Below are 27,902 nucleotides of genomic sequence, written 5' to 3' on the forward strand. Positions count from 1 at the left end.
ATTATAAAAGTACCTATAATTATAAAGCTAAGTAATAGATGATACCCGCGACTTCGTCCACGTGGATTTAGGTTTTTGAAAGTCCCGTAGGAACTCTTTGTTTTTCCGGGATAAAAATTGCCTATGCCAACTTTAAAAAGGTGGAGGATCTGTTTTTAATATTTTATTTTTATCTATGTTTCAAATTAAATATATTTTTTTACAACTTATGAATTATTATTAAATATCATACAACTTCCTGGCGCATATCAGTAGGTACCTGTAGGTATTCTATGTTACGTAGCTTTGGTTTGAGAGTGAAATACAAGTAGATGGATAGGTATAGTTATCAACAGAATATTGAACTACTTTGATAAAGCTCTACCTAATTAATTTGATTATGACTTGTGCCACAACTGCAAGTTATAAGCATTCGGATTAAAACAAAAAGTTTGTAAAATGTAAAGAATTTTAACTTGCCTACGCAGATACGAGTAAGCACTAAGCAGGCTGCAGGTATATAAGCTAAATACTGATTAAACAGTAAATGCTTTGCTGAATTTACTACAAAATTCCGTGAAAGTAATCAAGTGTAACGTAGCTCCTAAAACAGAAATGAAGCCAACATCACCGCCAGCGTACCGCTTAATCAGAGCTGGACCGCCCGCCCTATATTTGCGTATGCAAAGAGACTGGAGCCGCATTAACTATGCCATATAGCCAACGTACCGTGCAGCGATTGGGCAAACACATATCTGCATTATAAACAGCGTTCGGGCGCACAAACGTGCAATGTGGTCGGCCTTTACCGGGGCCCGACTAATCAACGGGCTGACCTTCCGAAGCCTAGCACACGCCGAACCACACTAGGCTGCATTAACACTGTCGTCCTACACAGATCACAGATGGCCAGTAATCCACTTCTTTATACCTACGTAGAATCAATTCATAATAATAAACTAAGTACCTAGGTAGCTTGTTCCATAAAATTAGAAAAACACAGGTGCCTGATAATATTTTTTTCAGATTTACTCTCCCAGAATACTCTCGCTATTCGGTGAACATTCCTAAACCTAATAAACCATGAGTAGGAATTTTATCTGACAAACGGACTACATCCGTGCTAAAAATCTTTAGTTTCATGCGATAACGAGGTCTAGAAGAAAATTGTAATAAAAATGTTTAGTAAAGTGGAAAAGAAAAACCTAGACATTCAAGCAATATCTGTGCATGCATGTGCAGTGAATCGATTAAAACTTTCTACTTTCCACGTTCATAGCCACTGCACCCACGTTAATGGAAAATCTCAACATATTTCTTGACTCTTCTCTATTAGAGCGTGTAAAGAAAGCGGATCAGTGCAGTTAATTAATTTTTCTCATTAATAAATAGTCAATGCTGATGTTTTACTGTCCTCACATCGTCATAAATAAATGATAAGGTTTGCAAAAAACAAACTGGTGGTGTGTGAAATATCATGCCAGATATGCGGCCATAAGAAATAAATAAGACTACACGGTTTATAATTATTTTTATTTTCTCTTAAAATAATTTATTTTACAATTAAATATACCTACAACCGTAGTCACGAATAAATAAATTACATTAAATTATTAACTGACGTAGATTCGAGTACGAAGGTGGACATCGGGTTGTTTTAAATATAATGTCCATTAGGTGGACGGCACTTTGGTTTGAGGTTATTTTGTATGGGTTTCAGCGCAGGGTCGAATGGAGCAGCGAGGCAGGTGTGCGTGTGAGGTAGGCGGAGGGCACCGACGGCTACGCACTTGTGTCTTCGAGCTCCGCGTAGTAGCGGTAAGGATCAACCGCGCCCGACCTTGCTGGCCTCACCACGTATAAGTTTCGCCTTCGAATTAAAGACTAGAATTAAAATATTAGGCATTAAAAACAGAACAATGTGCACACTATGGCGATGTAAAGTTATGTGTGTATATCTTGCGGCGAAATTATAATAATATCATCTACCTATCTGTAATAATAATCGGTCGATTTTAAGTAGGTAGTTACTTTGCAACATTATTTGTGGAAAAATAGTGTAAGTAGATAGTATTTTTAACTAGTTTGCTAACGGCTGCAATTAATGCAAATGGGTAGTCAATGTATCTGTAAGTCGATAAGTTACTTACCAACGTTGTTATTTGCCAAAAATTGAATGGTAGGTATGTAAGTCTTGTGAGTCTTGTATGGTATTTTTGGGCAAAATACTTTCGTTTCTAAGTAACTTAACGACAGATCATAGATAGATTGAATAGTTATTCGGCAATTACTTACCTAACGATTATTAGGAAATGAAGTAATGTCCAAATTACTTAATTTCCTAATAATCGTAAAGGTAGCTTTTGTTTATTTCATAGGATCAAAGATTTTTTAATGAGAGTTTAAAATACAGATTTATCTACTACAATGAAATCATAAACATCTTCACAGATGTACCTACTCAGAAAGAATCTTACTGCTTTAGTCATATTATTTATTCGATTGATGTACTTGAACATAAAATTAATTTACCTATGGTGGCCATCTGCGTGAACTTGGAACGTAGTTTCGCCTGTGGCTCCATCGTGGCTGAACAGTTTTTTCAGGGCAATGATACCCGCGATCGTCAATGCCACTTTACTTGCGATTAGAGCTTTGCCGGCAATGGCAGCTAAAGTCTTCAGAGCTAATCCTCCAAAAATGCTCATAGTTGTGAAAATACCGAGAAGCATATAAGGCATGACCTTTTTCCCTGTACGACAAAATTGTTTTTTATTAATTATTTTGTATAAAATTAATCATTTACTTAATTGGATTGAAAAACTCTAACCACTCACCTCTACCTCTACCTTCGGAAGTAAGATCCATCGAAATAGTGTGCGTGTTCAATAATTGCTCGAATCGTGTTCGTAGCATTGTGTCGAGCTTGTCCTCAGTCGACATTCCAGTGAAGAAGCGAGGCTCTGCTACTGCACTCGGCGAATCAGCTTGTTTGACCAACGTCAGACCATCAGCGAGCGGCACACTCTCCTGCGCAACAACAAAACATTAAAATACACAACCTTTTTCACTTCACAACGATCACATCACTACCACGCCTAATTCACCTGTTCCACTGCCTTCGTCAATGCCGACAGAGCTTTGCCCTTGAGGCACATCGTTACATGTTTTTGCGAACTGCAATCGTCGTAAACTTTCTGTAAAATGGCGAACTCTGCTGAAGGCCACCAAGAGCTTTCATCTGCTCTACCACTGTCGATTTCATTGTGTGAGTAATCATCCACATCCATTCGCCGGGATCTTCGGGGTCCACGAACATTAGCGGAGGCGACGACCACACAGAGCACAGATACGACGGCTATCCGAAATGAGGTGCACATGTCTGTTATAATTTTATCACACTAACTAAAAAATTAAATTAACGTATGTGAGGGTGGCCTAACATCGACTGTCGGTCGAGGGAGCCGATCCGAGCTTATAACGGCGAGTCGCTTCACCGACGAGCACCACCAAACATCCGCTATTCCGCACCAATTCTCGTGCACGCGCACTTACGTAACTGAACTTGAAATGATTGAGAACAATTTTCCAAGCCAATTTCTCCGATAAAATGTACTAGAAAAAGAGAGACGTTATTCTACCATTTTTAATGTGTATTTTAGCTTTACGCGTGAGTATGAAAAATTATAATTGTCGACGACTTTGCGTGCATTGTGAGGACAGTGCGGTCCCACGTTTCACTCACGGACGACCGGTTTCAGTCTATTAGTAATAGTTCCAGCGAATACAACTGTAGTAATTTTGTCTCTAACGACAGTTGTACAGGGTGCAAGGTCGGTTTGCGCGCGAGTTGCTGATGGTCCACGCAAACGCGTGGCGTGGATGAGGATGCGCAACATAAGGAACTACGGATATTTACGATTAAAGGAAAGTAAGTCTCATCGAACCGTGTCGAAAGTATCCGTAACCGTTTAATATTATTACTTACAGTGATACATTTTAATATTAAAAACCGGCCAAGTGCGAGTCAAACTCGCGCACCGAGGCTTCCGTACTCGGCTATCTTTTTCGACATTTTGCACCATAAATCAAAAACCATTATGCATAAAAATAAATAAAAAATCTATTTTCGAATTTACAGGTAAAGCCCTATCATATGACACTTGTGATGTAACCACAAATTAACGGTTTTCGGATTGTTTCCTTTACTTGTGCTAGAACCTACCTACCTGCCAAAGTTTATGATTATAAGTCAACGGGAAGTACCCTATAGGTTTTCTTGACAGATACGACAGACGGACAGACGGATAGACGGACAGACGGACAGATAGACAACAAAGTGATCCTATAGGGGTTCCGTTTTGCTGTTCCGTTGTCTGGTATGGAAACCTAAAAAGCATCACATTTTCTTCCGGTTTAGTTACTCATAGGTAAGTTTATAAGATGGTAACCAGTAATCACCTAACAATAAAAGTAGATCTCATGAGCTAAACGCACCTACTCGTATGTGCGTAGAAGAGCATGAATCACACACCGACCGATCGTAGATTGTACTTACTCATAATATTTATGTTCGAAACTAAACAATAGAACCTTTAGGTACCTGCCGGAACTGGATTGATCTAATAGTTGGCAAAGATGTCTGATGAGCAAACCTAAACACAGCCTACTTTAACTTAAAATATGCATCGTGAAAATTGGTGACTTATAAGTAATCTACAGTATAAAATATGACGCTTAGGATACCGGTAGGTACCTACCTACCTAGGTAGGATAATAAGTAGCTTTTGACGATTCAAAAGAACTTGTAAAAGTCTAATTGAATAAAAATATTTGAATTTGAATTTCAATAAGATCCTCCGTATTTATTTATTTAGCACTATTATACACCCGATCCTCGGCCTTGAATCCCGCCACCGCGCCTGACGCCTTTCCACCAGAGATGTACTTAGGTATAACTACGTCGCTAAGCTACGGATCTGCAATGCTTAGCCATCTCTGGTGGAAAGGGATTCAACAAAGCTAAGTTTTTACCTAGATACTAGTTGAAGTGGATACGAGCTAAGGATGTGACGTAAGGATGCGAGCCTAAGGACACGAGCTAATGATGCGAGCTAAGGATGCACGAATGGTGCAGCTACCATATCACTATATAGCAATGCATCGCTTAGCTCACTGTGCTCACGGCGTACATTTTTCTCGTGCTGATAAATAGCACAAAGCGCATCTTCATGGCACATCTTACCCGCTCCGCTACATCACTTTGGTGGAAAGAGACATAGATTCGTAGCTTTGTTAGTTAACCTCACTCACGCTTAGCTGCACATCGCACATCTCAATGCAATGGTGCAATGGCAGCCTAAGGGTGGCGGGAAGTGGTTGTTTGAAGGATAGGAATTGTAGGATTGCCGATGGCCATCAATATTTTTAGAGATACCTATTATATGTATCCATGAACACTACGCTAGTCAAGCCTATTAAACATGGCAGTCCTAGAATTGATCGCCCTGGTGACGCTGCTTTTCAACGCCGTCCTTTGGCAATTTTGTTCAAGTATATACTTACCTGTCATCATTATCATGATCAACCCATTGTCGGCTCACCACTGAGCACGTCTCCTCTCAGTATTAGAAGGGTTTATTCCATAGTCCACCATACTGGCCCAGTGCGAATTGGCAGAGTTCACACACCATTGAGAACATTCTAAAGAACTTTCAGGGTGCCGGTTTCTTCACGATGTTCCTTCACCGTTAAAGAAGTGATATGTAATTGCTTAAAACACACATAACTCCTAAAAATTACAGGTGCGTGCTCGATGTCGAACCCCTGACCTTCCGAACAGGTGATCGACGTCGAAGCCGGGGCGGATCCACTAAATAAGTACATACTTACCTCACAGGATTGGTATGTACACCAATCTATAGATCTATACTAATATTATAAAGAGGAAACTTTTGTATTTTTGTATTTTTGTATGTTTGTATTGAATAGGCTCAAAAACTACTGGACCGATTTCAAAATTTCTTTTACCATTACTTAGAGGGATTCTTCCGAATCCGTATAGGCTATATTTTATCCCGGAAAATAGATAGGATTTTTCGTGGTAGTGAAAATTGTGGAGTAAGGCGTCGAAAAACTGCCGTACGTTAACGATTCTCGCGAACGCTGCCTAAATGGTTAGAGATGTATGGTTGACTTCTATAGAAAAGTTGTAGAACTCAATAATGCCTACAAAAAAGTCCGCGATAGTATAAACCAAACATTTATATTTTAGCCATTATAACCACTTTTCCATAGAATAAAAGTAAATGTCCACCCGTGCGAAGCCGGGGCGGGTCACTAGTACTAGATAATATTATAAATAATATAAATGCGATATATTATTTTTATTATAAATGCGAAAATGTTTGTTTGTGGGTTTATTGGTTTGTCCTTCAATCACGTCGCAACAGAGCAACATATAACACACAGTAATTTTTTCATGGGTATAGTTAAAGACCTGGAAAGTGACTTAGGCTATGTGACAAAGAGTTCCCGCGGGATTTTTAAAAAACCGTAATAGGTATGTATACTTATAATGTAGTTGAATTTCTTAAACTGGACACTTTCTAGTAAAGATTTTTATATAAACCTGTGGAGATAATACTGCCATTTGCGCTATTGCCATAAGCCTACTTTGTCGTATAACAGTCGTGCTCGTGAAATGATAATTAAAGTGGACAATTATTTTGTAAAAGAGAAAGAAGACTCTAAGTTAGTTATCCAAAATATAAACCGTGCCTTAAAAAGTGCTTCGAACACTACTGAGGACATTAATTAATTAACATAGATTATTAATATAATTAATAAACATAGATTTTTTTTACATAACAACCTGGTTTAAATACAAATAAACCCATAACCCTAGCTTATTTACTTTTTATTAAAATTCGCGGGCTAACCTATGCCCCAAAATAACATCTGTCAGGATTCCACCGGATTAAAAATCAGCATATAAATTATAATATTATAAAATAATTTATAACCATACCATCTCCATTCTCCATAACCATAGAAATTATTCTAGGCGGACCTGACAAAAATTTAATGCCTATCTTTCGTGGTCGCCAGGCGGCGGGACTCGGATATTTCTCAGATATTTTGTCCGAATAAGTCTCGCGTCGCGCGGTAACGAACAAAATGTATCTTGCGTTTTGTGATTTGCCCTGCAGGAGTTCTAAAGGTTAGAATCCAGAGCCGTAAGTTGGCTAGGTTGGCCAAACTGTTGACTTATGTCAAATGACTTAGTTGTCATTGTCAATGTCAATAAGTCAACAGTTACCTACCTATAACCTACTCTACTGTCAATCTCCTCTTCTCAAAGTTTGTGGTTTGGGCTAAGGCCTAAGCCCTAAGGTCTGAGCAATCCATTTTACTGGAAAATTCGAAATAAAGAAAACACAACATTTAAATCCATTTATTTCAACATTCAAGTCCATCCATAGATTGACAAAGAATTTTAGTTTCAAAATTATTACTTTCCTGCACTAATTTGTTAGATACCTACTCTCGGCTTACATCTAGGAGCACTAGATTCTAGAAGATTAACGGGTCAATCAAACATCATGCCAGCACAAAACGAAGAACTGTCATTCAGTGGCAGTGACCCTGGCGCAGTTAAATATGGTAACTTCATAAATTATTACTCCTTTCACAGTTCAAAGAACAGAACAAATAATTTAGATCCAAAAATGTTTCCTACTGCAGTGAATGATATCATCATTTGTTTAGATGTAGGTTGCAATACAGGAGAACTTACTAAGGATATGTATTTATATTTAAAAAACATCTATAACGATTTAAGTGTAAAAATGTTGGCTATCGATATTGACCCAACTTTAATAGAGAGAGCCAAAGAAGGAAATGATATCTGTGATATAACTTTCATAACCTGCGACATAGTATCAGACGCAGGTCGCAAACTAGTTCAAGACTATAAAGAAACACAAAAGAAACAAATGTTTGATGTAATTTTCTGTTTTTCCATTACAATGTGGATACATATAAATAATGGAGATGAGAAACTGATAGAACTTTTAAACTTTCTTAAAGGTAACACGAGGTCATTAATCATAGAGCCGCAACCATGGAAATGTTATAAAAATGCTCAGAGAAGAATGAAAAGGTCAGGCAAAGATTTTGAATTGTTTGAATCATTAAAAATTCGGGACAATGTGGACAAAAAGATAGAAGAGATCTTAAACAAAAACAATCACACTAAAGTTTATGAATCTCCATTATCTTCATGGAACAGAAAGATACTGAGCTATCATCTAAAAATGAATTAAACTAACGAATAGTAAATATTGCTACTAGAATCATATTTTATAATAATGACAAATCCAATTAATTTTAATTATTTAAGACTGGATGTTTAGTGGACATGATTTTTGTACAGTAATTAGATAAGGCTAGCTTTAAATTTGTATTGTAACACTAGCGGCCCACTCCAGCTATCATAAGTAGATGCATAATGAAATGTATTTATTTTTGAATTATGTAGAATATTTTGAATTATGTAGAAATAGCATGTGCTACTTATGATATGTGGAGTAATTTACCTTTCAAATAGTAAAATAATATTTTTTCAAAAAGATACTAACAAAGCTAGGTTTGCACTTGCCACTGTAAGCACCTATGGACAGGTGCAACCCTAGCTTTTGTCACTGACTCCAAAGTGGTTCCGGATATTATCCTTCATATTTACACAAACATAAAAATTTGGACTTATTATTATATATTAATTTATATATTTTTATATATTAATAGTAGCACAGATTTTCAATAAAAAAAAAAATGATTAAAAAACTTAATAGGATAGTCTAGGTGTAAATTTTTAGTAACTTCTAACATAAGCAATATTTTTTGTTTAATTAAAACATATGGGCATAGTTCTCCATTATATCTACATCATTTCTAAAAATTATGAAAATTGGGCTACATTATTTTACAGGTTACAACTTTTTGTATGAAAATTTACAACTGGCAATCCTCTTAATTAATTACTTACTACAAAATAGATGATTTAAGTACTTTTACTCCACAACTCTTTTACACAAGTTTTGAATAATAAAAATACTTTTCATCTATAGTAAATTTTATTTTATTATTATTTATTTAATTGTACTAACTTAATAATAACAACACTGTTAAATTAATTTTAGACTTTAGTTAAATTAATTAGAACTCTTAAATTAATTTACTTTCAACTTTGAAACTTTGCTTTAAAAAACACAAATATCACTTGCTTTAACGATGAAAGAAAACATTGTGAGGAAACCTGCAGGCCTGAGACCCCTGAGAGTTCTCCATAATTTTCTCAAAGGTGTGTGAAGTCTGTCAATCTGCACTAGGCCAGGGTGATGGCCAAACCCTTCTATTTCTGAGAAGAGACCTGTGCTCAGTAGTGACCCGGTGAGGGGTTGATCATGATGATTGGAAATTCAAGGGCAATCATTATTAAAAACTATTTTAATCCTAAATAAGTCACTAATACTAGAAGTTACTGAAATAAGCAGCTATGACATAGACTTATTTGCACCTTTAGGGCGTTTGTGCACTCATTCGTATTCAATTAGTTTTCATAAAACCATTCAAAGTGGCCGCCATTCAAAACGTACCTACCGCATACGCACCTACGTTTTATATGGCGGCTCATTCGTATTTGACGGATTTTTGACATAAAAATACGTATCTTTACGAAAATGAATATGAATGAGTGCACAAACGCCCTAAGGGCTCCTTCTTTACCAATTTGGTATGGAATCCTAAAAAGGGCTATCACAATCACAATTTAACAGGTCACCTTTTTCCCTAAATATATTTAGGCTTTGGGTCAAACTATCAATGGTTATTTTAAAAAACCATTGCTCTGAGGACCACAGTCCCCTTGTTTTGTTTTTTTACTTAAAAAAATTGCGCTCAGTGCACTTGAATAGCACATTAGTAATTTAAGTTGTTACTTCTTCTGTGCTTGATTCAAATTCTAGTTTCACATCATTACCAAGTCCTTCCACATCCATTTCAGTTTCAGAAGCGTTCAGCATGTTAAGAGTTACCTAATAGAAAGAAATATTTAGATTATCATTTACTTAGGTATTATAATCACACTAATATTATAAAGGCGAAAGTTTGTATGTGTGTGTGTGTGTGTGTGTGTGTGTATGTTTGTTACTCCTTCACGCAAAAACTACTAGACGGATTTGGCTGAAATTGAGAATGGAGATAGATAATATTCTGGATTAGCACATAGGCTACTTTTTATCCCGGAAAATCAAAGAGTTCCCGCGGGATTTTAAAAAACATAAATCCACGCGGGCGAAGTCGCGGGCATCGGCTAGTACTTAATATTATTGTCATAAGAAGTGGTTACAGCCTAGACGTGTGCCTCCTTTTTAGGGGTCTGGCATTAGATCCCAGTATATTAACCTCTCATTTCTCAAACTTATATAATGCATTTTAAGTAATGACCTAATATATAACTTGCTTTACCAGTGATGCGGGAATATCACTATGAGATATCAATTGAATTACTTACATAATATTAGATAGGTACCTAAATAACATAAGGCATCTATCTGACAAAGCTCTATATCAAGTCTTTATCAAGTCTCTGAGAAAATATTCCTATATTTATTTATACATGGGTAGGTATATTTTAATTTTTAATATCTGGTCTCAGCTAGTTTACACAATAATTATACAACTAACCTGGCCTGAACTACTGCTGCTTATAGGTACTATTCGTTCCTCTTGGACTTTCCTTTTAACTGGTGTTTTTGACTGGGAACTGAAATATTTATATATCAAAACATTACAAAGGCAGTAGTAGTATAAAGCTTTATTGCAACAAAACAAATAATTCTTAGGAAAACAATTTGAAACTTCTAGGGTGCAAAGGTGTCTTTATCACTAAAGTGATCTTTTAAAGGATTCCTGAGCTTATGAGAGGTATGCATAAAGTTTTCTTATGACACAAAAACTTTGGTGGTAGTTTTAAAAAGATTATCTTGCCCAAATAATTGTATAATCTCTCTCATTACATTAAATTGTTTGTTGGTTTGCCCATTACAATGAAGCAACATAATGGCGTTTTTCACATAGATATAGTTAAAAACCTAGGCTACTTTTTATCTTTAAAAATCCAAGAATCTCCTGGGATTTTTAAATTTCTATTTTCATCTGGATAGTCGCCAGCAAAGACATTTATTTTGTACTGTAAGTAAATCTATTTTAAAATGAAGGAATAGCTACCTAAGTTGGTGTTCCGCCATTGGATGGAGCATCATTGTCATTTCCGCCAATTTATTAAAAGCTGCACCTGCCTCAGTAAATATTTCACCAACCTGAAAAATTAATCATAGTATTAATATTTAATTAATAATCCTACTAATATTATTAACGCGCAAGTTTGCACGTATGAATGGATGTATGTTTGTTACTCTTTCACCTAATGAGTTCTGTATCTATATCCACGGGAATGAAGTCGCGGGCATCAGCTAGTTATAATATAAAATAAACATTTGAGTTTAGTCTGAAAGCAAGTAACTGAAAATCATCATCATCGTCATCGACCGATAGACGTCCACATTGGGTCATAGGACTCGTGCAGAGAATTCCACATGCCACCGTCTTGCGCCGCCTGAATCCAGCGGTCGTACTTGTCCTTGTCCACCTAGTGGGGAGGAGTCTTCCAACGCTGTGCTTTCATAGGTTGCCATGCCAGCACTTTAGGACCCCAACGTCTATCAGTTTTTCGAACTATGTGCCTTTCCCGTTGCCACTTCAGCTTCACCACCCACTGAGCTATGTCAGTTACTCTAGTTTTCCTGCGGAGAACGGACTAAACTGAAAAACAAGGACATCAAATAATAATTTATTATGTACCTACTAACCTTTGCAGCAGAATTATTCATTTTATTTGTTGAAAAAGTACTTACTGCCTTTTGATTTTGGCTTATTGCTTTTTATTTTATAAACTTGTTTTTAAAATTAGTGATTACTGATTAGAATGTTTGTTCTGTAACCACAGATAACTATTATGCTATATTTTTTTTTCTTCCTCTTTTTTTACGGCTCTGAGTTCTAGCTTTTTCGAAATCGAGTCCTCGCTCCAATATTTTTTCTTCTGGGTATCCAATGACGGACCTAAATCCTCCTAATCCATGTTAGCGGAATATATGCTTTGAGCATGCTTTTCAATGAGTATGCTTTTCACGAACAAATGTATACCTACTATACTGCCAATTAATCCATCAATGACCAACCAATCAAACCCATCAACTTTCAAACCATAGACCAATGTACTCTGTTGATACGACAGACCACAGGTACCTACCTAAATCCAAAGAATATATGTACTTAATAAACACAAACACTAACCTAAATCCTGCATTGTGGCAAAAGTTGTGGTCTGGTGGTATAAGGCACAGGTATAAGGTATAATTTCTAGTGATAGTAGTTCTTCAACGAATTAAATACAAATATGCAAGGACCGCCTGGAAACTGGAATTTCAGAAGACCTGGAGCTACCTGTACAGAAAATATGCAATGGAATCAAAACTTCCGACCTCGAGGACCACACGGAGGCAATATTCAAAATTGTGACTACCAGCATTGGTGTGAAACATGCGACAAAGGATTTGCTACAGCAACTTTTCTTGAAAACCATAAACTCCAGCATCAGGTGCCTCTTTGTGTTTAAGTACTATCTAATGTAGTTTAAAAAGCAGTAGGTATTTAAATGTTTATATATAGCCCTTGGGGCAGAGATATATTATAAGGCTATCGACTCGACATCATCTTTTTTTATCACTGGCAAATGCTTTTACGAATCTCCCAGTGATAAAAAAGCGCGGAAGTTCCGTTGGGAGGCGCACCGATGAAATGCGCTATCCGAGTCCCGACCAACCGCCCAGAGCCCCCGCCAGGGTGGCAGGCGGCAATCCCACCCACGTCGCCTGCGTCCCGTCTTTCACTTTCATCCACTGTTCCCTCTGCTAGTCAGAGGGACACGCGGGGAAACTTCCCTCTTCTCTTCTCTCTGGGCTGGTTTCCGCACTTAAACCTTTCCGTCTGTTGTGCGTGCCCCTGTCAGGTCACTAGCCATAGCCAACAATATTTTTGAAAATAAATTTTATTAGCCATGTTACTGGGGCACTGGCCTGAAGACTGCTCTTCCCCTCGGACAACTCCAAAGGGACTAGCAACACCCAGGCACGCTGGGAGGTTACCTGGCTGGCACCCTTGTACTGGACATCATCTAAACAGGGATCGCCAACCATTCATTCGCAGCTAGAAGTCTGATCGATTGTGACAACGCAAAAACATTAAGTATCTAATAATAATATATACATTATATTATGTATTTTATCTAAAACATGTGAAACAAAATTTTCCTACAAATCTGGCACAAGATGCTCAGACACAATGTTCACACTGATATAAATAAGTAGGTTGTTACTAAAAATAATTTTCAATTTTATGTTTTTCCTCTTAATAAAATAAAAATACTACTTAATAATTAAAAATTATATTATACAATTATTGTATACTGAACGATACTGTTTCATTAAAAATTTCTAGGAGAACTTATAATATAATTGATAGATTGCACAGTATTTATTCAGTAAACAGTATGTCTTGGGTCTAATCTAGTTGGCTACCCCTGATATAGACATTAGGTGAACTATTAAAATCTGCCGTAAAACTAGCCACATCTACTTAAACTTATAGGTTATAAAGAAAATCTGCCAAGTGCTAATTCTGGTGTAGACAATCACTTAACTAAAATGACAGAAGCACAACTAAATGTATTACTATCTCTTTAAAAATGACCCCTCCAGAAAAATATAGCACTAGATTTAGTTGAGAGAGTACAACAGCCCTTTCCTTTAGAATTTATTCCTTGATCTTGGATCTAACTTAATTATAAAGTCCATGGTCACTTCTTTTCAGAAATGCAACATAGATGGATGCCAATTTGTTGCTCATCCGAAAATAATTACAAAACATATTCAAATGCAACATTCAACTGGTATCTTTAAAAGAATAGCTAAGCTAAATAATCCTGAAGACATTGAAAAATGGAGAGAAGAAAGAAAAAGTAAATATCCTACAATAGAAAATATTAAGAAAAAAGAAGCTGCAATTAAAGAAAAAATAAATAGAGGTGAAAAGATGGGAATGAAAAACAACAGGAACAGAAATGATAAAACAGGTACTTAAGGAAAATTATTTAATTAGCTGAAATTTTAGTGTTTTGTAAAGTATTAGTAACTAACCCATGCTGGCTTTGCACATTTGGGCTTACCTATTCCATAGACAAAATATGAATGTTTTAACAATACACATAAACCTTCTTCATGAAATATTATGAATGATAGTGAAACCTGCATTGAGTTACACTGAGAAAAGATAGGTACCTTTATTTAAACTAAATCAAACCTAGAAATAAGAAGGAATGAAAATGTGTGTTCTTTAGTTAAGTCTACTTTTTACCAAGTTATTGACTGATAATAAAAACTGACCTTTATAATATATAACTTGAAATATTAGCTATAAATATGGCAAATTGTGTTTAAAACAATTTATTTGTGTCAGTGTGAAAAAACACAAAAAAAAAAGTACCTACTGTACTGTTTTGGGCTTCCTTCGAATAGTAGATATCATCTACATCTAACAGCATCTGTGTTGCTTGCTAGGCAAACAATTGAATCTGTTTCTGAAAACTAGAATTTTATATTTTTTTATATTCCAGAATTCCATCATAAAACCAATCAAAGGCTTTCACAAACAGGCAGAGCAAATTTCCCAGAAGGAAAACATAATAGAAATATTGCAAACAACAGAAAAAGAGATGCAATTGATGTAACAAAAAAATCTAACATGTCTAAGAAAATATGTAAAGCAAGTCCTCTTGTAGAAGAGAACAGAACCTTAAAACCCTTTGCAGGCATCGAATCATTGCAAATTGATGATGATTTAGATGAAGAAATTGAACCTGAAACTCATTGCAGTGTTCCTATAGAAGACGATGAGGATATACATAATGCGTCAGACAGAGTACAAAATGAAACATCTGTTTCAGAACCAACCGTTTGTAGTGCATTGACATCTTTAATGTGTTGCTATGAATCATCTGATGAGGAGGATGTTAAAACAAATACACAAAAAGAACTAAAGGAACTATTAAATGGTAAGGCTGAATATAAAGATGAAATGAAATGCTTTAAAAATAGTGATAAAATTAGCACTCCAGTTAATGAAACTAAAAGCAGAGAAAAAACGAATGAAAAAGTACCTGTAAACAACAATGTTGAGTTAAAAGATTCTGAAAGTAAAGTTACAAACTGTCAAGGGGCTAGTGATGATGAGAGTGGCCCTGAAGAAGTCAAAATCAACAAAGAAGGTACCAATTTGCCTGTTGATGATACTAAAATCCTTAAGACAAGGCCAATAAAAGAGTTGTCTGCTAAGAAAATAAACAGACCAGCAGTTAAAAAACATGAATATAGAAAAAGAAATAAATTACCATCCACTCTTTTGGAGAAATTATTGCACAAAGAAATACAACATGAAAGAAATGTAATTCTGCAGTGTGTGCGATATGTTGTAAAAAATAAATATTTTGACTAGCTAAATCTGTATCTGATTAATAAGTATTCTAGTCTATAAAAATAAGAAATAGTGACCAATCGATCTATATTTTTTTTACTTTGCCCTTGACTCGTCCACTAGGGAGTAGTCACTATTTATTTATTTATTTTATTTTCACTCGTCCACTAGGGAGTAGTCACTAGCCGGCTTCAAGAGTGTTGCGACGTCAACAAAGCTTCACCAGCGCGCGGCAGCCACAAATTCAAATTATTTTTATTCAATTAGACTTTACAAGTTCTTTTGAATCGTCAAAAGCATCTACCACTGGTTCGGAATGCCTTTCCTACCGAGAAGAACCAGCAAGAAACTCGGCGGTTGCTCTTTTCAAAGACACAAGTGACAACCTTCATAGCAGTAGGTACTTAGTGTACACATGCATGGAATTAGGAAGGTAGTTAGCATCTATCACACTTGATTTAGTGTTGTACTGAAATGACCAAATATTCCCAGTTCATATATCAGCACATTAGTGTAGTGACCTTTTCTCAAAATGTCCTTTTTGTCTATTCTTAGAATGTCTTAATCCCCACTGCTTAGGAGTTCAGTACCTTGCAGCATCAGGATTGAGTTGGGACTTGGAATTCAAAAATGGAGACTTTGATCAGCCTTCACAATATTATTGCACCATTAGGAGTTTCTGAAACATTGTTTAGAAGTTCGTGAAGTCGTTGCTTGGTACCTATTATAGTACCAACAGGTCGAGATGGCAATCGCGAGGCGGTGGAACGGCCTGCACGCCCGCGCTATCCTGCACCGCGTTAGCGCGACGGCTGTGCGGGGCGTTCCCGCCCCAATTGCCATCTCGATCTGTCGCGCCCTATTCACTATGAATATTAAGTTCCTAAATCGTTATGGATTACCTATAATTCGGGAATTTTTGATGGTGAATTGATATTTTAGCTACCAAGTAACTGCTTCATGAGTTAACCCAAATCCCAACCCTTTTTTTCCGCTGGTAAAAATGCAATTACGCATGCCGCTCAAAAGCGGGTATGTGGGGCTCACTATACTGCGTTTCATCGAATAGTACCTATGGCGTTATGTTGGCTCCCCTGTCTGTTGGATGGTCATTGGCACCATATTGGCATGAGAAGACGCAGATTTTGTTTATTTTCATTTCATTATTCAGGAAAATCGGATGTGAAAATCAAATGAAAATAAACAAAATCTGCGTCTTCTTATGCAAATATGGTGCCAATGACCATCCAACAGACAGGGGAGCCAACATAACGCCATAGGTACCTACTATTCGATGAAACGCACTATAGCAATGCATTTGATGCTGCATTCATATAGCATACCCACTAAAAAACCCAGCGGTGCCATCCACGTCAGGTTAGAGGAGTCTCAGGATCCCGGGTGTCGTATGCGACTGAGACAAACTCCTCAACTCTGGATGATGCAGGGTTCGCCACTCCTAAACCATAGAATCAGGAACTGTTCATGGTGTAAATACAAAGCAGTCTTCCTTATCGAATTCTAAGTCTGAGGATTAAAGGGCATTTTGAGAAAAGGACATTATGCGGAGAGGCGTTTTTGCGACCTGTTCCACCTATCCCTACTGAAGTATCCCTGACGGGTAAGTGCAACAGGCCCTAGCATAGCCCAGCCCCTGAATCATATTTTTCTGGACTTGCACTGTCGAGACCAGGTGAGATAATCTCAAGCTTAGGAGTCACAACTCTACTGCCAGATATAGAAGAGTACCTACATGGGACAATGGGTTGAAATCGTAGGTATCTCAGTTCTGAGCGAAGTCAAAGTGCGCTCTATAGATTTCAGCCTAAGTCCTAACTAATCGGGAATCGAATACGGGAATGTGATAACATATCGTAAGGGAATCTAAACAATAAGACAAAAATAAGATTTTACATCAATTTATTCAAGCACTGATAGCTTAGGATTGAGTTGCAGCTGGTGCAGCTGTAGCTGCTGCCTCTTCCCGAATACGATCTTTCTTGAGAACTCCCATGAATGCAGCCTTGTCAGCTGGTGTCTGGAAGCGACCATGTCCGAATTTGGACGCTGTGTCAATAAACTTCAGATTGATTTTCTCGAGAGCAGCCCTCTTCGTGTGCACTCGCAGGGACTAAAATACGAAAAAATAAGGTTAAAAATGAAGACTTATTACATAGATAATATTGGTTGCATAATATGTGAAAAATGTAATGTAGATTTACAAATTTAAGAACTTACTTTTCTCAAAGTGATGACACGCTTTTTGGGTCCCATGCAGCAACCCTTGATCATGATAAAGTCATTGTTGACTTCTCCATAATGAGGGAAGCCTCCCATGGGTGTAATGGACTTCTCAGACAAGTCATACTCAGTGGAAGCATTGTTTTTGATGACCTTTCCATCTTTAGTGTGGATTCCTAGAATATAAATTGAAAGAATATTACTCTTCTGAACATAAATCCTAATTTTGGATTGTTTTGATAGACTTCTTCAAAAGGAGGCAGGCAGAATTCTTGAAACTCTGACTCTTGGATTGACACCTAGTTTCACAAGTTTTAACTCTATGAGTAAAATTAATAAAAAAAGGAAATAATTAAACACCTTGTCCAATTCTGTAGATTTTCTTATTCATTTCAGTTCGGTGATGGTAGCCCTTTTGACCAGCACGGGCCACAGCAAAGGAAACTCTTGAAGGATGCCATGCTCCAATACAAGCAACTTTGCGTAGACCTTTATGTGTCTTACGGGGAAGTTTCTTCGTATGCCAACGGGATGTCACACCTGAAAATTAAATTAATTTTGTCAGGCTAAGAGATACTTGATTGAAAATAAGCAAATTGATAAATTGCAGATAAATAAAATTAATCTCTCTGCTGAGGGTTGTCACACCTTTTCTTTAATTCACATAATGGTAATTCTTCACACTAATATTATAAAGGCGAAAGTTTGTGTATGTGTGTGTGTGTGTGTGTGTGTGTGTGTGTGTGTGTGTGTGTGTGTGTGTGTGTGTGTGTGTGTGTGTATGTTTGTTACTCCTTCACGCAAAAACTACTGCACGGATTTGGCTGAAATTCGGAATGGAGATAGATAATATCCTGGATTAGCACATAGGCTACTTTTTATCCCGGAAAACCAAAGAGTTCCCACGGGATTTCAAAAAACCTAAATCCACGCGGACGAAGTCGCGGGCGTCAGCTAGTCTTAAATATAATTAATAAATAATCTGTACGTAATAATAAAACGTCAATAATCCAATATGATAGGTTACCTTTGTATCCTTTGCCCTTGGTAACACCAATGCAATCAATCATTTCATCCTGAGCAAAGACAGAGTCAATAGGGATGGGCTTCTCAAGATGTTCTCTTGCCCATTTCACCTTGTCCTCAATAGAACCCCCATTAACTTGGATTTCCATGATATGGGCCTTCTTCTGGCGTTGCTTAAGTAGCTTCATTTGAGTGTGAGCAATAATCCTGATGACAGTGCAGTAGCGGACCATCTTTTTGAAGTCTTTTTCAATGGACTTGCGGCCAAGCTCATCCTGCCACTTCTTGCTAGTCTTAGTAAAGGCCTTCTTCTTGCACTTATACCTAATTGGATGACATAGTTAAGCCGCTGTAAGAAAGAACCTAGCAGCCTCATCGTTGAGCGGAGACCACTTGGTAGCAATATGCATGTACAGCATATTTCAAACAAACTCTCATCCTTGGAGAGGAGAGCTTTATAAACATTTATTAGTATTTAAGAAACAATAGAGATTAAAGAACATAGCATTAAACTATTTTATTGAAAACAACCTTGAATGCAAAAAATTTTAATAATCCATACAAATATTATAAATGCAAATGTTTGTCTATCTGTGTACTAGTTTTTCATAACTGTTAAACCATTTTTGATGAAATTTGGTACAAAGATAGTATGCATCACTACCTCAAATCATAGCATATGCTACTTTTTATCCCAGAAAATCTAAAAGCTTCACAGGATTTTAAAAAAACTAGACCCCATCGGACAAAGTCGTAGGGCATCATCTAGTTGATAAAATGCAATCAAGATAAAGATGACAATGAATATAAAATTGTTTAAATGCTACAAAAAAGGTTTAGAATGTTCGATGTATTTTCTCACCAGTTCTTGTAGAAACGACGACGGCAGTCTTCAGACATGTGTTCAGCCCAGACAGTCAGTAAGGCACGCAGACCATGTGGAGTCTCGATGTACCCAACCACACCAACACAAACCATTGGTGGGGTTTCTATGATAGTCACAGCCTCTACAATTTCCTTCTTGTTGATCTCTGTGTAACAACGTTATTTGAAGATCAAGATTAATCATCACACACATTTAAAAACTATGAAATTCATTATTTTTTTTGTTGCATGTTGCATGGCATTTATATAGGTATTAGGATTTACTTATTAGGTCATCAACTAGATGGTTGATGCTTTCACAGATGAGTAAGATTTAAGTAGGTAGATACCTAAATGACTGAAAAATATCACAAGTCAAGACAAATAGGAGTTCATTTGATATCTATACTAATAAATAAAATTGGAGTGTCTGTCTGTAATTTCGAAATAACTACCTCATATTAAGCTCATATGGTTATTTGAACGATACCAACACTGAATCACACGTTTTTAAAATTTTTGTCTGTCTGTCTGTCTGTTTGAAAAGGCTAATCTTTGGAACGGCTGAACCGATTTTGACGGGATTTTCACAGACAAGTAGAGGATTGACCAGGGCGTAAAATAGGCTACTTTTTTAACCGACTTTCGAAAAGGGAGTTGTGTTTTTCTACCTAGGTACACCGAAATCTCCGAGATTTCTGAACCGATTTGCGTAATTTTTTTTTAATCGATAGAGGAACTTTGTGACATTGTTTCATTAAAAAATTGGATTCCAACTCCTCAATCCTGATGCTGCAGGGGATCTGGCCAATCCACGCGGGCGAAGCTGCGGGCATCAGCTAGTTAAAAATAAATATACAAAAAAATGAGGGCTCCAACAGTAGGTATAAACTATTTAATCAAAATTAGACACTCACTTGAACCAGGACGGTCAGGTTCACGAACCACGTGGGTCATGCCAGCTTTGTATCCAATGAAGGCTGTGAGATGTACAGGCTTGCTCGCGTCATCTTTCGGGAACGCCTTCACCTTACCACGGTGACGACGGGACCTCTTCTTGGGGTAGAATCCCATAGACCCATGGCGAGGCGCCGAAAATTTTCTATGCGACTGAAATGAAATTATTTCTTGTGTAACATATGCTCTTAAACGACAAATTATTATCGCTTAAAAGGGATAAATCAGTCCGCCCTAGTATAAATCTTCACTTACATTCAGGTTCTAACCTTTTATAAAATGATACTTTTTCTCATCATGTTAATTTCATAGACAAAATAATGTAGCTTTTATCAAATAAAAGTAAAATTTTCAAAAATTAATGAACATGTAGAGTAATAATGATAGAGATGTTAAAAATATTAGAAGATTTAAATTACGAGAACAATTTTCACACTTACCATGTCGGATGACTATCGCAACAAAAATGGCCGATAATCGATTTCAATGTTACCACTTAACATCTTTGGTTGCCATCACAAAAATAAAATCTGCCTGCTTGCCATACACTAACTGAAAATTTGCCGAAATCTGTCGAAAGTCTGCCACGCTGGCCCAATGCGGATTGGCAGACTTGACACACCTTTGAGAACATAGAGAATTCTCAGGCATGCAGGTTTCCTTACGATGTTTTCGTTCACCGATAAAGCAAGACGTGATATTTAATTGCTTAAAACGCACATAACTGAAAAGTTAGTGGTGCGTGCCCGGGATCGAACTCCCGACCTCCGATTATGAGGCGGACGTTCTATTGTTTTCTGATTTTTCAAATTTCTGTCAAAACTGGAAGTAGGTTAAGTAGGTTTTTAGGGTTCGGTAGCTTAAAAGGAAAACGGAACGGATTTTTATTCTGATTTCAGCGACTTCTGCATCAACCAAGACAAACTATCGATAAACGGTTTTATGTTTTAATAGCCCAAGTTTTAAATGATTTTAAAGAATTGGCAATAATGCATAGCCCTGGCCCTCTTGGATGAAATACCTACTATCTCTATGCTGGCCCACCACCCAAAGACTAGAGTTGTTCATTCAAATAACAAATCCCCGTGTTTTCAATGTACAGACTATCAAAGTACAAGGCTTAAAAGGCCTAAAGGACCCAGAGCCGTAAAATAATACCAGCATCGTCAATAAAATAAATAATTTTCATTTTCAGACTGGTATTGATCTGTGATTTTCAATACGAATCACAGACCAATAACATATTGATATTATTGATACGAATTGAATAGATAATATTATAACAGCTAATTACCGACCTTTAATTAAATTTAAGTTGTAACTCGTAGTCATGGCGGGTCCCATGGAAAGAATTCAAGTACTAGATGACATAGAAAAGGATATAATAACATGTTTACAATGTGCAGGTTAGTACTTAGCTGATCACTGATAATACTAATAAATCCCTTACTGTTGTTTTATTCAACTCAGTATCTTAAAAATTCGTATTGCTACAGCTCAAGCATTGTTGGAGTTGGGAAAGGAAAAATCTAGCCAGAAACAAGCCGAAAGTAATACATCGCAATTCCTTAGAACCCTGAGTCAAGTTGAATCAAAATTGAGTGATCAAATAAATTATTTAACTCAAGTTTCTACTGGTCAGCCCCATGAGGGGTCAGGATACGCATCCCAGAAAGTCTTACAAATGGCATGGCATAGATTAGAACATGTAAGATCTTGGGTGAATGAGTTAGATAGACTCAAAGCTTCCCATTTGGCAACTGCAAATCGAACAGCAGGTGTTTCAAATGGTAATATGACATCCTCTGGTACTAGTACTCAATAATATTTAAGAAATGTCTACATTTATAATTCTGTGCTCTTTGATTTTTATTAAATGTACAAATATAATAGTATTATTTTTACCTGTTTTTTATTATACTCAGAACTAATAATCCTATTTTAAAATATAGCTGTGATAACTGATAGCCTAGTTGTTAGGACCGCTGCCTAATCGGAGGTCAGGGGTTTGATCCCGGGCACGTGGTTATGTGCGGTTTAAGCAATTAAATATTTCTTGCTTTAATAGTGAAGGAAAACATTGAGTAACCTGCATGCCTGCGAGTTCTCCATAATGTTCTTAAAGGTGTATGGTCTGTCAATCTGCACTTGGCCAGCATGGTTGACCATGTCCAAAACCCTTCTCACTCTGAAGGAGACCCATGCTCTGTAGTGTAGTGATGGATCGATTATAAATAGGTATATTATCCCAGAGTACTTACTAGAAAATAATATCAGTAGGAGCAGATCTAGTGTAATCTTTGTTATGTATGATAGATGAGGCATCCCTAGCTTGGATTCAATGAAAGACATTTGGCAGCCAGTAACAGAAATTTATTAAATGAAAATATACTTTACAATGAATGTGAGTAATGTAAATGGAAATTTATCATTGAAATTGGCTTTTTACATTAATATTATTACACATGATGCAAACATCACACATTTTTCTAATACAGTGTAAACTCTTTATAATGCAACTCAAGGAACCAAGTCTTTTCTGCTATATATAGCAAGTTTTCGTTATGCAGGATAATAAAGAAAAGTAAATTATATTTCACTAATCACAATAATTTTAATGTTCAATTATAGGCATGTGAATTTTCTTTTACTATCCATGAATTTCAAAGTTGGTTTATGACTGATAATATTATATTATATGATACCTACCTACTCTATTTGTTGGTGACAAACCAAACTTTGGCAATGTAATCCCAGAGTACATGTGGTAGGCAATTAACAATTTTTTTATTTTTATTTTTTAAACAAAGAATATTAGCCATGTTAAATGACTAATATTCCCCTTTCCTCTCCAACTAAGCGTCAGGCTAGTGCTAGGAGTAGGTACGACAATAGTGCAACGGGCGGGGTTTGAACCGTCGACCTTTCGGTTTTCAGTCCACTCCTTTACCGGTTGAGCTATTGAGGCTCTAAAATAATAAACAATTAAAAACTAAGATAGCTATTTCTCAACCTGAGGTCTATAGAGCGGACTTTGACTTTGCTCTGACTTAAACAAGACAAATGTATGACTTTCACATAAATCTCTTGTGTTAACTTTTAAGTCTGAGCAAAGTCAAAGTACGCTCTGTAGATCTCTGCTGTAGTTTTAGTAGGTATTTTAAAGATTTAGCTGACTTAAATTTTTAAGTCTTGTATGCTGATAACAAAGACAATAATACCGATAGTAAATAATATATTATATTGATGACTAAATAAAAACATGTTAAAAAGAGTATCAATGTAGGTATAGTTTAAAGTAAATCATCCCAATGGAACGAAATATCTATGTGATGTCAGAGATTTTCGTTAGGTACAATGAAAGACTTCGTAGAGTTATACACGGTATGCTAAGTTGTGCTTTACAACACTTTTTATATTTTTAAGGATAAAACTATTATTATATCTGAGAAATTAACAAGTCACTCATTTTTGTGTTTTATACAAAAACAAATTACATGACATTTCATTCAATTTTATATTTTAGTGACAATATACACCACATGGAAGAAGGAAAACACATGAAATGCAACTTTAGAGAAAACTATGTTTTCTTCGATTAATGCTGTAACATCACTATACAGAAGAAAATAATTAAATAACATACTTGCTATACATATTTATGTACATTACAAATAATTAACTATTTAAAAATTAAATACATTTCTCACTTGTAAATACTAATCTTGATATACTAGTTTGATCAATGGTTTAATGCAACTAATGTTTATCAAATATTTTTTTATGTAATAACCAAAAATAAAAATACAATAGTTGGTTTTATACTCCAGGCCATGATAGACTAGTTAACATAAGAGTACAATATGTTCAATAGTCAATAATCAAGTAAACAAATTTATTTCACCTCTAATAGCAAGAGTTTACATTATTCCTCCTTTCAGCTTCGTTGATTAGCATTTGCCTTTCTGAATTTTTCTATATCATCCAATGACCGTTTAGCTTTAGATGATATATCGTCCATTGATCTTCGGGCAGTGGTTGTGATATCATCTATAGACTTTTTCGTCTGTGATAGAAGCTCATCTGTGCTTTTGCAAGCTGAATTGGCTAATTCCTTTATTTCAGAGTCTAGTTTACCTATAACCCATTCAATCGCTTGGCGCCCTTTGCCTGCATTTAGTGATATTTTATTTGCTAATAAATCTTCCATGTAGCTGCTTAGTGGCACTCCCTGTAAAATTATAAATAATAAGTTAATATTAAGGACTTATTCTTAAAAAATAAGTCAAGTGCGAGTCGGACCTGCACACGAAGGGTTCCGGAAGGGTTCCGTACAAGAAATATTATTTTTAGGAAAATAACCCTAAAAAATATATATAGCGCCATCTAATGGCAAGATGTATAACTAATAAAGGCATGGTGAGAGTTGAAATTTTTGTAACTCAAACCCTTTTCTTGTTCAATTAGCAACAGCTATTTGTCAATAGATGGCGCTTTAAAATATTTTATTTTCTCAAATTTTTATTATTTTACAATTTTTTCATTTCCTTTTCAAATTTTAATTATTTATTGTTATAGTGACAATGGAAATACACATTCTGTGAAAATTTCAACTCTACATTCACGCAACAAACAATTTCATACATACAGTCCATGAGATACAACTCAAGATTACAAGATACCTTCGTCGTGAGACAGACAGACAGCAGAGGCTTAGTAATAGGGTCAAATTATATGAATATAAATATTCCTATATTTGAAATTATGAAATCCTTACTTGAACAGTAACCACAGCCTCCTGGGTCAGCAGAGTTTTTGAAGGATCAACAGGATCTGGAGTGTATTTAACAGTTTCATCTACTGCAATATATCGACAAAATGTTAGATTTGTTGTTTTCAGTGTCATTTGACGTTCATTTGGGTTCACTTCAGACTTTTCACTGGCATAGCATATTTTGGCTGTGCCAATAAGCTGTAAATGGAGAGGACATTATTGATAGTTTATTTTTGGCTATAGAATAATTTAAATATACAATGTAATTATGTAGATATTAATAACATAACAAAGACTGCATTCTTGATAAAAAGTTGGTACTTACTGCTTGCGCCCAGCGAGGAAAAAACCACTTCGAACTGACGAGTCTATGGGTGTGCAAAACTCCATTCACGACTTTTCTATCAACGACATCGATCCCGACGACGGCTGGGTTCATCGGATTAGGATATTTTCTCCATGCTGCTTGAGCAACAGTCTCCCAAGGATGGCTACGATAAAAACATACATTATCATCAATAAGATCGTTTTACGATTGTAAATTAAGGTTTGTTGCGTCATAAACACTTACTTAAATGTATGTTCAGAGGTCCAAATCTTCATATTTAACAAATTCTTTTTCACTATATATAGATATGGATGTAATTAGGCTTATCTAATTATTTCTGGAATTTGAACTATTCATTAGGTACATTACGTTCGTAAAAACATTATTTCTCTTCAACACTTCCGCCTCGCACGCAACACTCACACAAGAAAGAAAAAGGGATCATTCAAGAGGAACCTTGAAAGACGAAAGAGGTGGCTAGTTGACATTGACAACACAGCTGGCGTCTTTACTCTATGACCACCACAGATTTGTTTTTTTCTCTCGTCTGGCTTTACAAAGATTAGCCAATGTCAAGTTTGTAGTTATTTTTATTTGTAACAAGTTAAGGAATCTATACAAGTATGGACCCCGTCTGTGCCGGCGCTCGCCTACACACGCACGGCACCCCCTTAGAACGATTTCCAGTCAGTTTTGTCAAAAAAAATCTAAACCTAGGAGTCGGCGGCGGGGGAGAGTGGTATAGAGGGACACGTCTCCCTCCTCCTACTTCTCCCCTTCACCACGCCCCGTAATTCCTGCGGTTGGTTTCTAAAGCAACCGCATAAAATAATAAAATCCTGTATTATAATGAAACAATTTACGAGCAAGTGGGAGTATGATACAATACGACGTCCGACGTCTGACTGTGTCTGACTGTGCCTGTGGCTGATAAGGTCTGACAATGACATTCCCTTTTTCTATGACCAGACCACAGTCTATGACCTATTGAGCTTTGCTCATAGCTATTGAGTACCTATTATTTCCAAATGCAACCATTCCCGCCGGTTGAATTCTCAGTGGCTCTGTCTAGTGTCTGTGGTACTCAGCGTTGCCAGAATGTTACTTTTGTAACATTTTACGTTACTTTTGACCCCCTCATGTTTCCTCCATGTTACACGACTCAAAATGTTACTTTACGTTACTTTTAGGACTTCATAAAAATATTCAAATTTTTCCCAGCAAACCAAAAATAATCGTGAAACGGAACGCATCCAAAACAGTTTTTGTTTGTCGTAATTGACCCATTTGTTAGTTTATTTCACTTTCTCTAAGTTATTGGTCTAAGTTCACTTTGTTTTGTAATTATACTCTGTGATTAAGAAAGTGTTTTGTTTGTTTTTCTCTGTGACTGAACTTTGTTTTGGATAATAAAGTTATTCGTGGACTTTGTCTGTGGTGGCGTTTGTTGGCGCGCGTGTTGTGACTTTTTGGAGTGTTTTTTTGTTAGAAGTGGCTGGTTTTTGTGTCCCGCTGGTGTTTATTGGTGGTGGAACTGACCGAGGAACTGACTGAGAAGCGCTCTAGAGGGGCGCCGCGTGTATGTCGGCGGGCGCCAGCACAGGCGAAGTCCATACTTATACATATAGTTTTCCTAACTTGTAAATAACTACACACTTGACATTGGCTAATCAGAGTAAAGCCAGACGAGAGAAGAAAAGTTATTCGTTGCGGGGTAGTGATATTGTAGTTATGTATCTAAGTACAAAAAAAAATTGTATCTTTATTTCGTCAAAATTCGAAAGTGATTGGTTTGTTCGTTATCCTTATCGACTGTGTATATGTGTTGCTAACACTACTTGCTTGGTAAGTAAATGTTGTATACAATGTAGTTTTAAGTAAATAGGTAAGTAGTTAACTAACTAATTAGGGAATCAGTAATGCAAAAACAAAGTCATAATATTTGCAACTGAAAGCAGTTCGTTTTTGTATTGACTGTCATCTTATTATTAAGTCACATTAGTTTCCAGAAGTTCATTTAGCTATTTACTACTTAGTTATTGTTGTAGGTAACTTCGGTTTTCTTTACAGGAATGAGAG

The 27,902-nt window shown here is 36.3% G+C and overlaps 6 protein-coding genes and 1 non-coding gene across 8 annotated transcripts in view; 3 read left to right on the forward strand and 4 right to left on the reverse strand.

Moving 5' to 3' along the window:
• On the forward strand, window positions 1-22,625 carry LOC123868374 (mediator of RNA polymerase II transcription subunit 11). Its single transcript, XM_045910868.1, has 3 exons — window positions 1-29; window positions 22,046-22,127; window positions 22,218-22,625. Exons 2-3 carry the CDS (start codon window positions 22,052-22,054, stop codon window positions 22,544-22,546), a joined length of 405 nt encoding a protein of 134 aa, XP_045766824.1. The 5' UTR covers window positions 1-29; window positions 22,046-22,051; the 3' UTR covers window positions 22,547-22,625.
• LOC123867232 lies at window positions 1,504-12,209 on the reverse strand. Its single transcript, XM_045909207.1, has 8 exons — window positions 11,913-12,209; window positions 11,272-11,363; window positions 10,729-10,807; window positions 9,972-10,076; window positions 3,087-3,380; window positions 2,817-3,009; window positions 2,512-2,731; window positions 1,504-1,849 (listed from the first exon to the last, which is right to left on the reverse strand). Exons 1-8 carry the CDS (start codon window positions 11,931-11,933, stop codon window positions 1,762-1,764), a joined length of 1,092 nt encoding a protein of 363 aa, XP_045765163.1. The 5' UTR covers window positions 11,934-12,209; the 3' UTR covers window positions 1,504-1,761.
• LOC123868353 (probable RNA methyltransferase CG11342) lies at window positions 7,302-8,598 on the forward strand. Its single transcript, XM_045910847.1, has one exon. The coding sequence runs from the start codon at window positions 7,584-7,586 to the stop codon at window positions 8,304-8,306; it is 723 nt and encodes a 240-aa protein (XP_045766803.1). The 5' UTR covers window positions 7,302-7,583; the 3' UTR covers window positions 8,307-8,598.
• The window catches only part of LOC123868324 (nuclear fragile X mental retardation-interacting protein 1), a 15,623-nt gene continuing 104 nt past the window's right edge, over window positions 12,384-27,902 (forward strand). Inside the window, exons 1-3 of one of the 2 annotated variants that reach the window (XM_045910809.1) lie at window positions 12,384-12,703; window positions 13,975-14,236; window positions 14,777-15,662. In XM_045910809.1, coding sequence (XP_045766765.1) covers window positions 12,503-12,703; window positions 13,975-14,236; window positions 14,777-15,654 — 1,341 coding nt within the window. In that variant the 5' untranslated portion in view covers window positions 12,384-12,502 and the 3' untranslated portion in view covers window positions 15,655-15,662. Of the gene's footprint in view, window positions 12,704-13,974; window positions 14,237-14,776; window positions 15,705-27,902 lie in introns of those variants that run through there. The other variant, XM_045910804.1, reaches the window with a different exon arrangement.
• On the reverse strand, window positions 17,537-21,288 carry LOC123868339 (60S ribosomal protein L3). Its single transcript, XM_045910821.1, has 7 exons — window positions 21,162-21,288; window positions 20,682-20,874; window positions 19,763-19,931; window positions 18,902-19,224; window positions 18,235-18,414; window positions 17,872-18,050; window positions 17,537-17,764 (listed from the first exon to the last, which is right to left on the reverse strand). The coding sequence occupies exons 1-7, from the start codon at window positions 21,162-21,164 to the stop codon at window positions 17,573-17,575; spliced, it is 1,239 nt and encodes a 412-aa protein (XP_045766777.1). The 5' UTR covers window positions 21,165-21,288; the 3' UTR covers window positions 17,537-17,572.
• LOC123869497 lies at window positions 20,942-21,020 on the reverse strand. Its single transcript, XR_006796906.1, has one exon. It is a non-coding gene; the product is annotated as a small nucleolar RNA U43 (small nucleolar RNA).
• LOC123868365 (protein slowmo) lies at window positions 23,077-26,272 on the reverse strand. The gene is made up of 4 exons (XM_045910856.1): window positions 26,067-26,272; window positions 25,821-25,986; window positions 25,499-25,693; window positions 23,077-24,952 (listed from the first exon to the last, which is right to left on the reverse strand). The coding sequence occupies exons 1-4, from the start codon at window positions 26,096-26,098 to the stop codon at window positions 24,659-24,661; spliced, it is 687 nt and encodes a 228-aa protein (XP_045766812.1). The 5' UTR covers window positions 26,099-26,272; the 3' UTR covers window positions 23,077-24,658.

The sequence above is a fragment of the Maniola jurtina genome, chromosome 1 (genome assembly GCF_905333055.1).
Source record: "Maniola jurtina chromosome 1, ilManJurt1.1, whole genome shotgun sequence".
NCBI classification, from domain to species: domain Eukaryota; kingdom Metazoa; phylum Arthropoda; class Insecta; order Lepidoptera; family Nymphalidae; genus Maniola; species Maniola jurtina.